Source organism: Andrographis paniculata, unplaced genomic scaffold, assembly GCF_009805555.1.
Source record: "Andrographis paniculata isolate CXL003 unplaced genomic scaffold, ASM980555v1 Contig30END, whole genome shotgun sequence".
Classification (NCBI taxonomy): domain Eukaryota; kingdom Viridiplantae; phylum Streptophyta; class Magnoliopsida; order Lamiales; family Acanthaceae; genus Andrographis; species Andrographis paniculata.
Genome location: NW_026137563.1, coordinates 2,320,094 through 2,336,056, shown reverse-complemented (window position 1 = coordinate 2,336,056; position 15,963 = coordinate 2,320,094). Strand labels below are relative to the sequence as shown.

General features: G+C 37.7%; 6 protein-coding genes across 7 annotated transcripts; 3 read left to right on the top strand and 3 right to left on the bottom strand.

Moving 5' to 3' along the window:
- Window positions 1-271: 271 nt before the first annotated feature.
- Window positions 272-1,365, bottom strand: LOC127246596 (protein RADIALIS-like 3). Its single transcript, XM_051268049.1, has 3 exons — window positions 1,277-1,365; window positions 660-947; window positions 272-573 (listed from the first exon to the last, which is right to left on the bottom strand). Exons 2-3 carry the CDS (start codon window positions 940-942, stop codon window positions 566-568), a joined length of 291 nt encoding a protein of 96 aa, XP_051124006.1. The 5' UTR covers window positions 943-947; window positions 1,277-1,365; the 3' UTR covers window positions 272-565.
- Window positions 1,366-2,660: 1,295 nt separating this feature from the next.
- On the top strand, window positions 2,661-6,209 carry LOC127246588 (pentatricopeptide repeat-containing protein At3g09060). The gene is made up of 3 exons (XM_051268040.1): window positions 2,661-2,808; window positions 3,218-4,423; window positions 4,729-6,209. Exons 2-3 carry the CDS (start codon window positions 3,275-3,277, stop codon window positions 5,806-5,808), a joined length of 2,229 nt encoding a protein of 742 aa, XP_051123997.1. The 5' UTR covers window positions 2,661-2,808; window positions 3,218-3,274; the 3' UTR covers window positions 5,809-6,209.
- Window positions 6,210-6,324: 115 nt separating this feature from the next.
- LOC127246595 (CBS domain-containing protein CBSX3, mitochondrial-like) lies at window positions 6,325-7,937 on the bottom strand. Of its 2 annotated transcripts, none has more exons than XM_051268048.1 (6): window positions 7,801-7,937; window positions 7,357-7,713; window positions 7,186-7,267; window positions 6,985-7,058; window positions 6,842-6,896; window positions 6,325-6,763 (listed from the first exon to the last, which is right to left on the bottom strand). In XM_051268048.1, the coding sequence occupies exons 2-6, from the start codon at window positions 7,663-7,665 to the stop codon at window positions 6,621-6,623; spliced, it is 663 nt and encodes a 220-aa protein (XP_051124005.1). In that variant the 5' UTR covers window positions 7,666-7,713; window positions 7,801-7,937; the 3' UTR covers window positions 6,325-6,620. The 2 variants fall into 2 exon arrangements, with proteins under 2 accessions (XP_051124005.1, XP_051124004.1); XM_051268047.1 differs by having other exon boundaries at window positions 7,357-7,674; window positions 7,801-7,936.
- LOC127246591 (uncharacterized) lies at window positions 7,557-9,610 on the top strand. The gene is made up of 3 exons (XM_051268044.1): window positions 7,557-7,676; window positions 7,783-7,882; window positions 7,996-9,610. The coding sequence occupies exon 3, from the start codon at window positions 8,267-8,269 to the stop codon at window positions 9,497-9,499; it is 1,233 nt and encodes a 410-aa protein (XP_051124001.1). The 5' UTR covers window positions 7,557-7,676; window positions 7,783-7,882; window positions 7,996-8,266; the 3' UTR covers window positions 9,500-9,610.
- On the bottom strand, window positions 9,564-12,199 carry LOC127246590 (tubby-like F-box protein 5). The gene is made up of 6 exons (XM_051268043.1): window positions 11,672-12,199; window positions 11,416-11,456; window positions 10,949-11,327; window positions 10,763-10,850; window positions 10,499-10,631; window positions 9,564-10,412 (listed from the first exon to the last, which is right to left on the bottom strand). The coding sequence occupies exons 3-6, from the start codon at window positions 11,309-11,311 to the stop codon at window positions 9,737-9,739; spliced, it is 1,260 nt and encodes a 419-aa protein (XP_051124000.1). The 5' UTR covers window positions 11,312-11,327; window positions 11,416-11,456; window positions 11,672-12,199; the 3' UTR covers window positions 9,564-9,736.
- A 1,404-nt stretch (window positions 12,200-13,603) lies between these two features.
- On the top strand, window positions 13,604-15,403 carry LOC127246592 (isoflavone reductase-like protein). The gene is made up of 5 exons (XM_051268045.1): window positions 13,604-13,940; window positions 14,027-14,164; window positions 14,478-14,721; window positions 14,805-15,008; window positions 15,093-15,403. Exons 1-5 carry the CDS (start codon window positions 13,761-13,763, stop codon window positions 15,257-15,259), a joined length of 933 nt encoding a protein of 310 aa, XP_051124002.1. The 5' UTR covers window positions 13,604-13,760; the 3' UTR covers window positions 15,260-15,403.
- Window positions 15,404-15,963: the final 560 nt, after the last annotated feature.

Here is a 15,963-nt window from a genome sequence, read left to right as displayed (position 1 = left end):
ACTTATATGGCTTGACTCTGTTATTCCATTTTTTATTTATTATTATTATTATTATTTTATTTATTTATTTATTTTTGTTATCGTGCTTATTAGCTACCAACTAATGGTATTTTTACAACCATTTTGATTAAGTGACCCTTTAATTTCATTTCATATTAAATATATGGCTTCACGTCACACCTGCTATGCATGTTGGCCTAGTGGGATTTGTCTATCAAGCCTAATTTGTAGGATATTACGTTCGGTCGAGAGTTTATACATGCACGAATAATTAAAAGAATTCTAAAATTTACTTACATTGCACGAATAATTAAAACAACAAGTAGCTGACATGTGACACATCACTATTTTTTATTATTTTTTTATTTTTCTTGTGGGGAGAAATTAATAATAACAGTTCAGACTAATCGACGACTAACAGCACTCAGTTATCGGATTGCAAGCATACACCAAGTACGTACTGAAACAAATTACTTCTCTCTCTCTGATACACACACATATATATAATTATATGTATGTTTCTTTTAAGTGAATTCTTGATGAGTGACGAGTGGAACGTAGATCTTCAGAAACCTGCAGTTAGTTAATTAACAAATTAGTTGCAGATCAAAAGAGTGAGAGTTGTATGTATATATATATGTGTGTGTATGTATGTATACCTCTGGTGGTCTTGGCGTAGGCTGATGATCCTCTGGCATTAATTAGGTGGGTTTGTCTGTGACTGTGAGCGTAATTAGGGATTGGGACCTGGTCGGTTTCGATCTGCATGATGTCTTTCTCGAGAACCTCGTAATGCCGTCGGACTTCGTCGGCGGACTTGCCGGAGACGGCGCGGGCGATGTTGTGCCACCGGTCGGGGGTGTCCTTGTCGTACCTCGCCAGGGCCTCCTCGAACTGCTTGTTTTGCTTCGAAGTCCACGTCGACATGGAGCTCGATGCCATCCTACCTAATTAAATTAATTCCTAAATATTATAATATTACACACTTGGTGAGAGGCTATATGAATTTGGGAGACTTGAGCCTATATATACCAGGCAATGGATGGATGGATGGATGGTTCAGTTCGAAGAATAATAACGTTATATATATATATATGTATATGCAAGTGGACTGATTACATGGGGAATTTTTATTATTACAAGCTGGTGGTGGGTACGAAGAGGATTAGGGATTAGATCCCTTCAACCCAATTCTTTTTTTCTTTCTTTCTTTCACCTCTTAAGATTAGATGCCAATATAATGCATGCCCCAACAAATTAAAGAGAACAAACGTACCTTAATTCTCCCCATTACATTACATTTCAATATATATTCTTCTTAGGATATATGATCATGTCTTTACAACCAATCTTTACTTTAATTGTAATTGGTACAGTTGCAAGGGATTTATTTTGATTTGGGAGATACATATATAGATGGGTATTTAATTTTTTGAGCATTCGAATTGAAAGGGTAATCGATGGCACCCACTTGTTTGGAATGGAATCAATATTATTATTTGTAGCTAGCTAGTAGGATATATATATATATATGTGATTAAAACCACTGTGCTAGTTTCGATCGCATTCTTGGAATCGATTCCCAATCCTGCAAGATCTTCTTTGATTTCATTGTATATATATATATATTGATCATATATAAAGATACAACTAATGCTGTGCTAGCTAGGTTACTGCTGCCTGCCATGTCCTACCTTAAAATAAGATTCCAGATTCCACGTTCTTTCTTCTTTTGAAATTCGTCCTTTCACATCCGATCCTCTTAGCTAATTTGCTTGACTCAGGAATCTTCAATTTCCTTGATAAATTAAAATTTCAACTTCAACTTCAACTTCAACATCAAATCTTGTTGCACTTCCATTAGCTAATTGCATGCTGATGATGGGCAGATTAAACTATAACCAATTATAACTAAATTGCATGCACACCCCACCCCCTAGCCCTTTCGATACTTGAGAATCCATAGATATAGTATATATGTAACATGTCTGACCTAATTAATTAATTAACAGAAATTGTGTAGAGAATCATCTAATTATGCTTTCAGTTCAGTGTTTCTGAAGCAACATGCATGGCATGGCATGGCATGGGATGGGTAAAAACTAAAAAGAAAGATACATGCATGCAGGCTCGGGGCAATGAGATATATTGAAAGATCCCTTGAAGATGAGATGAGATGAGATGAGAAATGTTCCAAAAGATAAGGAGATAGACTTGTGATGAGGTGTGCATCCACAAACACTTTATATGCTTATCACATTTGACCTATTTCATAAATTATATATTATTATTATTATTATTATTGTTATTATTTTAATTATATATATTATATTGATCTCATAATTATTATCTCCTTCAGGCGACAAATTTAATCTCATTTTTATTACTATATTTTTATAAAGAAATAAGGCTTAAATTTATAGACTACTTTTATTATTATTATTCTTTTTAATAATATTTATAAAGTAGTTGTGACATTGACTGATGGACATAACTATTATGGTGGAATCTGTCCCGTATATATTCTTGGGCTAGGCCCATTTATATTTGTACAATAAAGCCCAATTTAATTAGGGCTCTGGTCCAGTACAATTATGCGGAAGCACAATTATAGTATTAAATTAAAGAGGTCGTTGGAGCTTCAGATCGAGCCCGACTGGTATAAATTCGGGTCCGGGTTGAACCCGGTTCAAGCTCCCTGGAACGGCAGAAGGGTTCTGATAGGGTTTTGGGCGTTGCCAGATCGTTTCACTGCTCAGGTCTCAGTCCGCTTGGATTCTACCATTTTTAAGTCAGCTGAGCTTTCAGGTTCTCTCTAGGCTCTTGATTTTCTAGTATTGCATGGAATAGTATTATTGTTGTCATTTGCTGTGATATTCTTGTTTTCCGCCGATTCATTTTTGTTTTTGGGAATCTGAATGTTGGTGTTATTTATTCTTATTTTTTTTATTGCACGGGTTCTTCTTGTTTTGCCGTTTTGTTGATTTGTGCATTGCTTTTGTAACAGAATTGATTTCGCTCAGTGCTTTTATGGTGTCAAGTTTAATATATAATCGTCAATTGTTTTCTTAAAGGATTGGCTTGAAAATGCACTTGTACTTTCTTAGCTTTCCAATTGTATTGTTGGTGTCTTCCAAACGTGCAGGGAATCATCATCCCTGTTGTTTCACTTTGATTTCTTGGTAACTTCTACTCTTGGTTTGAACTTTTGCTGCAGTGAATCCAAGCTGTAATAATTGGAACCATATATTAGTTGGCTCTCTTTGTAGGCGTAATGCAACGGAGAAAGATAAACATGACGTTAAGGCAGTTGTTTAGCAGACATGCTGGTTATCTATCAAAAAGCAATGGCAGGATGTGGTCATCACAATCGTCTGGTTACAGATGTGTTGCTACGGCTACCATGAACACACGCCCCTTATTTTACACATCAGGAGATTTCAGTGCATCTTCCAATAGTGGGCCTAATAATCCCAAGTTTTATTTGCCTCAAGGTAGATACATGCACAGTTTACAAGGAGTTAGTTTAGAAGATTCTTCGAGCGATTTGGAATGTGAATCCGAAGAGGATGCTACCATGAACGAGTTCTTGTCCCGGTTTGTTTGGATAATGACTAAAAAGCTCAATGAAGCTTATCCTGGATGCGACAAGAATACAATTGATGGGATGCTTGTGATTATTGTCGGGAAAGTTGTTTCAGAGTTGCAAAAGGGTGGTCTTGAGCAAATGATGGGGGCGTCTGCATCAGCGTCCTCGCAAGATTTCAGTCCGGATTTATGGAGAACAGTGTGGGATGTCAGCAATGTTGTTCTTCAAGACATGGAGAAAGAAAAGAAAAAGGAGAAAATGAAGAGTTTTCTTCAGTCTGAGGAAGTTAAGGAGATGTACAGGTTTGCTGGTGAAGTGGGCATTCGTGGGGAGATGCTAAGAGAGCTCAGGTTCAAGTGGGCACGGGAAAAGATGGAGGAAAGTGAGTTTTACGAGAGTTTGGAGCGATTTCGGAAGGAAGAAGCCCAAAGAGAAACTAAAGAGAAAGAGCAATCAGTAAACAGTACTGTTAGTAGAGTAGAAGGAATGGGAGACACTGATAACGCAGATGAAGGGAGTAAACAGAAGACTGTCTCGCTTCCCCAGAGACACGGGAGGATTAAATACAAGATTTATGGACTTGATCTTTCTGATGCAAAGTGGGCTGAGGTGGCTGATAAAATTCAAGAGAGTGGTGAAATTTTGTGGCCCCAGGAGCCAAAGCCATTATCTGGTCGGTCCAAATTGGTTACTGATAAGATCCTCTCTTTACAAGAAAGGGATGATCCTGCACCCATTTTAGGTGAATGGATAGAGCTTGTCCAACCTAAAAGGGTTGACTGGATTTCTCTTCTTGACAGATTGAAAGATCATAATTCTCATACTTACTTTAAGGTATGTTTTTTCCCTCTTTACTGAAGAATCTGGTATTTAAGATTATCTGTTGGTTTTATCAGTAGGAACACATTTTGGTGAATTTAAACATTTCTATAGTTCTTGTCATTCCTAAGTTATAATGAGGCTTCCTATCGCATTTTCATGGGTGGTGAAAGCATATTCAATATTGCAATTAGATTTTTCTAGAAATCTTTTTTTTTTTTTTTTTTTTTTTCTCAAAGTTAGTCTCGGATTCTTATGATTTCTATAGTGTTTCTATCTAATGTTCTTTAATTATTCTTTATTATTTGAATCTGTTCTAGGTTGCAGAATTTGCACTTGGTGAGAAGTCCTTCCAACCAAACATCCGTGACTATTCTCAGGTGATTGATTCTCTTGCCAAAAAGAATTGCTTGGAAGATGCTGAAAGAATTCTGAAAAAGATGAATGAGAATGGTATTGTGCCTGATGTTATCATGTCCAGCATTTTAGTTCACATGTACTGTAAATCAGGAAATCTTGATCAAGCAAAAGAGGCATTCGATGGATTAAGAGCGCATGGATTTCAACCGGACACAAAGGTCTATAATTCCTTGATAATGGCCTATGTGAATGCTGGTCAACCCAGACTTGGTGAATCTTTAGTGAGAGAGATGGAAAATAGGGACATAAAACAAACAAAGGAGATATACATGGCTTTGCTTCAGTCCTTTGCTCAGCGTGGAGATTTTGAAGGAGCCAACCGAACTTCCACTGCTATGGAAATTCTGGGTGTCCAACCAAGTCTTGAATCCTGTACATTAATGGTTGAAGCATGTGCTCGAGCAGGTAACCTTGACCGTGCTCAACAAAATTTTGATCAGATGAGGAAGCTTGGTTTCAAGCCAGATGACCGATGCATGGCTCATATGATTGGCGCTTATGAAAAGAAGAACTTTTTGGATGATGCCTTGAGTCTTCTTATTGAGCTTGAGAAGGATGGCTTGGAGCCTGGTGTTGCTACTTATACAGTTATGGTTGATTGGTTGAGTAAGTTGGGGCTCTATGATGAAGCTGAGCAGATATTGGGTAAGATTGCTGAACTGGGTGAGGCTCCACCAGTTAAGCTCCACGTAAGCCTTTGTGACATGTACATTAAGGCTGGGTCCGAGAAGAAGGCACTTCAATCTTTAGGAGTTCTAGAATCAAAGTTTGAGCAACTGGAGCCTGTGGAATTTGAAAGAATTATCAATTCACTTATAGATGGTGGCTTTATGCAAGATGCTCAAAGAATACAAGGATTGATGGAAGGTCAAGGATTTGAATTATCCAATGCTCTAAAGGTGAAGTTGATGGCATCTCAAACAATGGGAAAGAGCAATAAAAGCACCAAGGCCAAGGCCTCACAATCAAGCAACAAATGAACAGAGAATTCTATTATCACCTAGGATAATGCCTTGTTGCTTGGAGGAGGAATATTCTGATTTGATGTTCTGAAGCTTTAGTCTACCGGAACCTAATCAAGTATCTGCAGAAAATTTAAACGTGTTTTATGTGTTCACTTTTCAAGCCAAACAATCAACAGTGGAATCATCTCAGACAGATAGATCACTGGTCCTTCAATAAAATGGACTGTGGTGCCTATGTTATACTTGATGCAGGTCCGTTACAAAGATGGTGACATGCTTGACCTCATTTTTTGTTGAAGATTGAACTTTATGTTGTTTCTGTGGACATCTTTAATGTATCAAGTCAGTTTGAAAATGATGCATTGCACTTCAGGAAATAATTAATGTTCATTTTTCCTTTCTAGTTTGGAGTTTGATGTTTTATTTATCATCAGAGCCATACTTTACAAGGTATTCACCCTGTCTGATTTATGGGATTCCATATGAATGTCCCATATCGTTTTTGGTTTATTGATTTATATTATATATTCTAAGGCTGTCATTCATATAAAATGGATTTGTCTCTGATCAATATGGCTTTATGCCGCACCATTTTGATCACTACTAAGCAAGCGAACCTTTTCTCATTGGCATTGCTGGGATTAATGTTTATTTAGTACATGGTTGATGTCACAGGACATACATCTTTCTCTATCTTCCATTCTCAGGATCATTTCTTTGCTTTTGATAGAATGATAGTTTCTGGAAGAAAATTATATATATCATGTGTCAGTTTGAAGGGCTTCTGGAGACTTTCAATTTGATCTCTTGATTGTTTATAGACTATTCTAACGGTAATCTCCTTGAATGAACTCGTTTAACTGCTTCACTTCTCCCTGTTGCTGTTCCAATACCGCCCGAACAACATCCACAATGGAGATCATGCCCACTATCCTCCCATCTATAACTGGGGCGTGCCGAATGTGATTCTCTACAAAAGTATAAATATTCTATTATTTTGCTGCAAATCACGCCACGATATTATGTATTGCTTGCTTTATTTTCTTGCCTGTCATAAGCTGCATTGCCCTAAGAATGTTTGTATCTGATGTCACTGTTATTAACTTGTTATAAGAGATGAAACAAAGTTAGAAGAGATATTACGAAATGCATGTGACCAAAACAAGAGCCTTGAGTATAAACAATACCAACCTGATTAGTCATTATCTCCGCTACTTTTGTGTACTTGGAGGACCTATCTTGTACGATCACCTTCCGCAAATAGTCTGTTTAAACATGTTAACACATATACATACTAAAGAGAACTTACTGGTTTACTTATTTGTCATATTTTAGTGGCATTCTTTGTTCGCATCGTGAATTCATGTAATAAATAGTGCATTGAAGGAATACCTCTTTCTGTGAGAATTCCTGCTATTAGCTGTTGTTCTCCAGGCTTGAGAACCACTAATGATCCTATATTGCTGTGCGCCATCTGCATTTTTCCAGATGAACTTATTTCATAGTTCTGGTATAAGTTATATCTGAATGTGTTTATGTTTGTCGAATTGCTTAGAGACTCACTTGTTTCACAGCATCATAGACAGTGTCATTTGTGTAACACCATAGCCAAGATCCCACCTTTTCTTCTCCCTTTGTCATTAACACCTCAGCTACTGTTGTATTCTGCAACCCCTTATGTGGTAAGCTGTGGCCATTCTCCACCACAGCATCATTGAGACCATCTCGAGACTTTGTTGCAGGTGGGAAGGATACGTTGTGCCCTTGTGCTGAAAATGTTTTTATCAGCTCCATTGTTGTTATACTAGGATCACCGAGCTTCTTGATGTACTGCTCATGGCATTTTCGGATTGCTTGAAGGAAGCCTTGCATCTTCAAATCCTGTAAGTATAATTTACGACTAGTTTGTTCTTGCTAAACCTTGGGACAGAAAGATTCTTTCATTTCTTAACAGCAATACATGAATGCTTTTTTATGTCAATAATAAAGCGAAGTTTGTCGGAGTACCTTGTGCGGAGAAACGATGCTCAAATTTGGAACTTGCAGAAGATTGAAGAAGAGGATTTAGTCTCTTAAAATGCAACAGAAGGTTGATGCTTTTGCCTTAATCCATTGCTTGTCTTCCCTAAGATTAATTCTTTCCTTGAATGAGAAGAAAGAGAGGTCGTTTTGCTAAAAATGGTTCCTTTCTGTACTTTTCAGGGCATAATTCATACATTTTTTATAATTGTCCTAAACTTCCCATAAGGATTCAGGAACCAGTTTGATCAAAAACTAGAAGAAAGAATCACTTCTAAGTCCAAGACAAGAAGTAAGATCATAGCCATGAGTTCAGAAGGAAGCTTGATTCAACAAAAAGGTAATGAAACAAGAATGTGAATCACACAAGAAAACTACACAACACAAGTTTATTACATACCAAAACACATAGAGCCATCCTTTTCTTTTCTTCCATCATTGTTCTCAAATATTTATGGCGAATCATCGACTGCGAATGCCGCTGTTTCCCTTCCGGTTTTGGTCTTCAGCAGCCACATCGGCGGCATCCCAAAATGCCGACGAATCTCACACTACCATTGCCAAAGGCCCCTCCCGATTTCCATCCATGGAAATCTCTATCGGAAACCATCCCTCGTTCATCCTCCCACCTCCAATAGAACATCGAGTGCCTGACAAACCGGTTTCTACAGCTCACTCCCCAAAAAGGTCAATTTCAGGCAATGTGCAAATCGACATATCGTCCTCTCATCGGACACGCGAATCTCGATCACCTTCTCAGCCCCTATCTCCATCTCAAATGGCTTCTAACACACCACAAATGGCCTCACAACCTAAGACCCCGTCGCAGATAACTCCTGGCTCTCCTACGCAAACATCCAATGACTCCCCGAAGAGTACGCCTGCGCCGGAGACTTCTCCACGAAAGGAACAGAGAATCTCAAGTCAAGAATCTCGGGTGAAGCCCGACACTAAAAATGATGGTAATAATTCCATCAAAGCTCAAGCTACCGATGAGCCTAACAAATCCGATTCGATGGAAGCCATGCTTACTAATGCTGAAGATCCTGTTCAAGGAGAACATAAATCTCAAATTGGATCAGAAGAGAAGCCTGATGATGAAGTTAAGCAAGAACTGCAAGAGAAGATTTCTGAAGCTGATGAAGAAGAAGCCCACAAGCCTTTCGATCTTCCCAAATCATTCGATGGAGCGCAGATGGATGAGACGTCGAAAATTTTGAAATCAGATACAGAAGAAAGAAGTGCAGTTTCTGATGCTCAGAAGAAAGCTACCCTTCCTGCAGGAGGAGATCACTCCCCCCTGCAAAATGGCATCAAGAATTTCATCTCAAAATTCATCGAAAAAATGACGGTTGCAGATCCCAAAGAGCCTGTTTACAACAAACATGGAAGTGTGATGATAAACCTTGTAGGAAAAAACAAAGGGGCATCGATGGAAATAGGGTCTGATTCATCAGAAACAGAAGCTCCATTTTTCTCTGATGAAATTGATGATGCAGCCATCGATAGGGATGGAAATTCTGCGGAGAAAAGGACAGGCGACGATGCGAAGGCTACAGAAGATCAACCTGAGACATATGTGAACAATAATGCACAGGGAATCAATAACTCTGTTGTGTTTGATGTTTCCATCACTGAAAGGAATCCAGGAGTTCGCATGTCCGGATTCATTCATGTTCCGGAATGAAGAATAAACAGAATCACATAGATGCTCTTGTCATGGTACTGTAAGAACCAAATCTATATGTATCTGTATATAAACATTGCATCTTATTAATAGAACTTAACTTTCTCAAGAGTGATGGTAGTACAGATTATATTCCACCTGAGAAATAGGAAAAAGTCACAAAAGGAAAAATGTATGCACACAACTTCTTGTTTAAGATTACAGAACACTTCCCATGGAGAGAATCAAAACGGCCGATTATTCGCAAGCAGGCTTTGTATCGAAGCTGCTCAAACAGATAGCGAATGCCTGGAAAGCTGAAAGTGGATATCGATAGTCCATGGTAAATATGTCTTTCCCAATCTTCCCGAATTGTAAGATCACTTTATCTTGTTCTGAAGCTGGAACATTCTGCGAGGGATTGACTGCAGCCACAAGCTGAAAGTTCTTGACAGATGCAACCGTAACTCGGCCTCTGAAGTTTAGGCACCAGCACTGCAGCTGCTCGTGCCATCTTGGAGTTTTATTTTTCAAAATCAATGGTTCGCTCGCCACATTGGGAGATGGTTCTTTTGATCTGGATTGAAGCATTGAACTGAATGGAGATTCCTTTGGTGTAGCTCCAGGATCTGTCGCGGGGTAAAGAATTTCATCAAATCCATAGCTGAATGTTGGAGGAGTAGGAGCTGTTCCGCCTTCTTCAATTGCCGAAGCAGGAACTGTGTGCATAGTGCATTGCATTCTTCTTGGACCTCTTGTGCGAAGAACGTTGAGTTCGTAGGCTATACTCGCCACTTTGTAGTTGCAAATAGGCAGTCTTGGCGACACTTTCTTTGATGAAATTCTGTTCCGCGAGCAGTCATGGGATTGAATGGCGGAGCTTGGCGGAGGCTGACAGTCGTGAATGTAGAACTTGGATCCGAAGAAATTCGACCTGGTAGAAATTCACCCCACATGATTTGATGAGAACAAAATGCATCAGATAGATGAAAATGGAAACCAAGATTCAAACAGAGGGACCTCAATTTTCCAGCATAGTTGTAGCTGGATTGAGAAAAATCGTTTGCTGCAAAAGATATCGAGAATTCTGTTCTTGTAGTTCTTCGGATCCTCTTCGCCGCTAACAGCAATTTACTTGCCTCTCCTGAAAGAGCTGTTGATAAAATGGAGAGTTTAATCTAATCAAGAAGTTGGTTTGGTGCAAATTTGTGAATCAAAGGAGAAGCTGCAGGAGAAATCAGGAAACAAGAATGAACCAAAAGAAATGTAGTGTTCATCACTTACAGGGGCTTAATCCAAGATATAATCTGTACGTCGATGTGGCTCTATCCCTACGGATAAAACACTGAATTGACGAATCCCTCGGCCCTGGCTGATGCACATATAATCAAGATTTCAAAACAAAGCCAAGAAACAATAATGATAAGAACATAACATTATTCCAAGCAGAGCCATTTGTTATAAATAAACCTGCTTCAACGACGAAGGAAAAGTCAATAAACCGCATTCCTCCGGTGTCCTAATGACATCTTTAGTAATTTCTCTCCATGACTTGCAAACTGCTGCACAAAAAACTGCAGCCCTCCGGGCTGGCCATGTAGTCTCACTCGCCTCTATTCGACTAATAATATCAAGAAGTAACTCCGGGGGCAACCCCGCCCATGGACTATCTTGCACTGATGAATATGAAGACGATGACGACGAATATTCCTCACAAGTAGCATCAGAATTTCTATCGTCTACCTCACATTTTCGATGCTCAATTGGCTGCTTTAGTTTGCTATCTTTGCCTCTCTTCCCCTTAAGATCTCTCAAAATAGAGGCAAATGACATTTCCCTCCCACCAACACTGTAGAAAAGAAAATACATACAAACTAGCTAATTTTTTTCCCAGGAAACAACAATTCGAAAAGGGTTTAAACCAAAGAACAACATACGTGTAATAATTGAATGCCCCAAACTCTTCTGGTACCTCAATCTGGAAAACAGAGGAAGATTAAATTAGGGTTCAAGAAAATTCCCAATTGCAGATAAGGAAAGTTCTTGACAAGAGGCGAGTGACTGTTTGACCTCTCCTCCCTCTTTTTCTTTTTTCCTCAAATATTTGAATCAAAATCGATAGAAATATAGGCAGATACTTTGAATGTAATTAACTACTAATAAAGCATAAATCTAGGGGGAGTTCATCGCTACCTAATCCCAAATTTGACGAGCCAGATCCCAAGTTTAATAAGCCCTTTTTCACGTTTCGATGTCTCCCTTGTACAAAACACAACCACGCCCACGTACAAATATTAAGCATATATTAATCTCCCTCTGTGTCTGTGTGTGTGTGTAATTTCTTCAATGAAAAGGGGCCCCTATGTCTCGAGAAGATTAAAGAATAATGAAACCAGTGGATCAGAAGCCCAACGAAGACGTCAAGAATCCCATCATGTCCCCCACTATACTACGCCCTAGCAACGTAGATCAGATCTCTTATATCTCTCTTTTCTAGAAATCTGTATTCTCTGTCGAATTAAATCGTGATTATGAACAGAAATTGAAATTAGGGTTACGAATCGGGAAGGAACGATGGGAGACTCAATCAGAAAGACGCCGCCGCGCCACCGCCACCGCCACCGCTACAATAGCAGGACGGCAGCAGAAGCTTCTCGGATTCTGGGAAAAAAATAAAAACTTTGTTCTGCGTTTCGATGAATCGAAAGTAGTTTTGGCGTTTGTTTGATTATTTTTTATTAGGCTTATTATTTATTGGATATATTTATCTAATAACCGCTCCATTTCATATTCATGGCCGTTAAATTAACGGTCAGCTATACAAGTTGTTCTTGGAAGTTCCGGGATCCCAACGCCAGCCCAATCTTCACCGTCCATTTTGCAACGAACAATCGTACGGACTAGATCGATTCTACTTGCCATGCACAATTTACAATGAACATCTTTTAAACTAAAAACATTAGACTTATCACTATTTTCAAATGTATATATATTTTTTTTGAAAAATTCTAAAACTTGAAAAATATACCCAAATCTCTTCTCATTCCCTTAATCATTCGGTAACAAAAAAATCCCCAAAAACTTAATACCACAAATTAAAAGACAGGCACAATATCCTCCATCGCAAAACGACACCGTATAGCATCCACAAAGCAAAACAATTGGGATATTTTAAAATTTGATTTATTTAGATTATATATATAGAAATATGAAGAGGGGACAATGAATGAACGTACATAATATATATTGGTGAAAGCAAGCTGGCTTCTTTGACATGAATGGAATTTCCAATTTCCAAAAATAATTTGATTACAATAATAATAATAATAATAATAATAATAATAATAATAATAATAATAATAATAATAATAATAATAATGGCTATAGCTCTATTATTTGCTTTGTCAAATTATTGCTGGAATTGATTGAACAAAACAGATAAACAGTAGAGTTTGGGTACAAAGTGGATGATATTTCAAGAATTTTGAATGATCAAGACTGAATTTTTGGGACCCTCCATGTAGAGGTTGTTATAGGACATGTACCTAATGTCAGTCCCCATGCTTTTTCCCTTTTTTTAAGATTGGAGGATGGGATGGAATTTCATTTAAAAAATTAAAATAAAAATTATATATTATTGGGTTTTTTTTTTTTTTCAATATTAATTTCAATTTGTCTTAACTTTCAAAGTTGGGTAGTACTTATAGGGCCAAAGGCCCAATTTGAGCCCAAATTAGAAATGTAAAGTTGGGCCCTCAATGGGCTCATCTTGTGTGTTATCAATGATGAAAATGACATACATATATACATAAGGCATAAGCCCCATAAGTTGACTGTTGGAAGACTTAACCAACCAAATCATATTTTTAAATATTGTATTAAAAGAAGATATTATTATTATTATTATTATTATTAAATATTTACTATTTTTAAATGGAACGTGTAGAACGATGATGGTGAGGATAATAGTATTAAGACAATGAATGATCAGTAGTACTGGTCCATCATCATGACTGTCAAGTTGAGTGGATTGAACTCAACAGACACTAAAAATGGCAGAATCATTAATTCGAATGATGGGGATGTCCACCCATTACTGATATTTGAGCACTACATTCCAACAAACCCTAACCCAATCGATACCAAACTACATGCGTTCATGATGAGATCGATTCGAAGGATGTAATAAAAATGCATATATATATAGAGAGAGAGAGACAGACAGACAGACAGAACTGGCATTCATTCATTCATTCATCAATTCTTGATCAGATCTATAGCTATGGAGAAGAGCAAGGTTTTGATCATAGGAGGGACTGGGTACATTGGCAAGTTCATAGTGGAAGCCAGTGCAAAGTGTGGGCACCCCACCTTTGCTTTAGTAAGGGAGGCAACCATTGCTGATCCTGCCAAGAACAACCTTATTCAGACCTTCAAGAATTCTGGTGTCCAAATATTACAGGTATCAATCAATTACCCCATCATCCTATCTATATATATTACAAGGATCGATTTAATTTAATTTGTTGTGATAAATTAATCAATTAGGGCGATCTGAATGATGAAAAGAGCCTGGTGGAGGCAGTGAAGCAGGTGGATGTTGTGATCTCCGCCGTCGGGCAGATGCAGTTGCCCGATCAAGCCAACATCATTGCAGCCATCAAACAAGCTGGAAACCCTATTAAGGTAATTGTCTAAATATATACATGTAATAAATTGTACTCCTTTTGTCCGTTAATGTTACATTTACCTTACGCGTCATTATATTTAATATTAAAAATATCATTATATTGGTATAATCTTTTGTATAAATGTTCTTCTACTACTACTGTACAGTAATAAAGTATTTTTGTCTTTTTCTCCTTGATTTGTACTGAATTTTGATATAATAATTAATATTTAAAGATCAATACGCAAAAAGTAAATATTGCTCTTAAATCGGACGGAGGTAATAGTATATATGATGCGTATTAATTAATTGATGAATTGGATGATGTAGAGGTTCTTGCCGTCTGAGTTCGGGTCGGATGTGGAGCGAGCCCGGGCAGTGGAGCCGGCCAAGTCAGTATGGTCCGTGAAGGTTGGGATCAGACGAGCCATAGAGGCTCAAGGCATTCCTTACACCTATGTGTGTTGTAATTACTTTGCCGGCTATTCGTTGCCCACTCTGCTGCAGCCTGGTCAGTTTGCTCCACCCCCGCCTAAGGACAAACTCGTCATTTTAGGAGATGGCAATGCTAAAGGTATTTTACATACATTCATTAATTTGTTTTTGTTGAATTGTAACAAAGAAGTTTTTTTTATTTTTTATTTGGGTATTGTGTAGCCGTGTTCAACGATGAACGGGACATTGCCATGTACACAATGAGGGCGGTGGATGATCCGAGGACGTTGAACAAAACGCTTTATATAAAGCCTAGCTTGAATGTGTACTCCGTGAATGAACTCGCGGCCTTGTGGGAGAAGAAGATAGGGAAGAAGGTGGATAAAGTTTATGTTCCTGAGGAACAACTGCTGAAACAAATTGCAGGTACGAAACCTAAAAATTTAAACTGTTAGGAATATGCGTTATTAATTATGAATCGAAATGGACTTTTTTTCTTTTTTTTTGCAGAGTCTCCAGTGCCGGGGAACATAATCTTGGCGATCAATCATTCGGTGTTAGTGAACGGCGACCAAACTTATTTCGAGATTGAGCCATCATTTGGGGTTGAAGCATCTGAGCTTTATCCTGATGTTAAGTACACAACTGTGGAGAGCTACCTCGACCAGTTTGTCTGAATTAATGTATTTGCATGCTCCTTGTGTTAAATTTCTATGAATTATTATATGTATGTATGTATGTGTGAGAATGAGTGAGAGAGGTGTATGTGTGTGAAATGCATGTGGATTTTTATCCCAAGAATAAAATTTTCTAAACACAAATATTTCTTACTTATTTTGTTGTTATATGTTGGATTCATTCAAAAATAAAAGATGTTGTATTGAAGTATTTTTTTAGGAAGAATCACATAGGATGAGCTATTTTATAATTTATCATACTTTTTGAAAATTTTAGTAATGCCACGCTTCATTAGTCACAACCATGGCTAAAAAAATTATTGGAATCTAAATAGTTAAAAAAGTATTAAATAATTTTCAAAATATTGTAACGCCGTCTAAATATAATTTTCAAATTAAATTTAATAAATTTCTATATAAAATCTCTCAGAATTCAAATTTGACAACCATATTAAAGAGTTATTTCTTCGGTTTAAATTAAGTTGCATTTTTCCAATAAAAAGATGAACATTTTGGATAGTGTAAAGCATGCTTCTTCAGCTTCTCCAACCTCGAATAGTGACATCCCCTGCAGCTCTTGATTGTCTTCGTGCTCTTACATGCCGAGTGCATTTAGGTTGATGCTATTGCACATATATTGACCGAACTTCAGGTTGGTGTAGCTTGGTGCTGCTATTTTTTTGGTTTATTAATCAATTGTGATG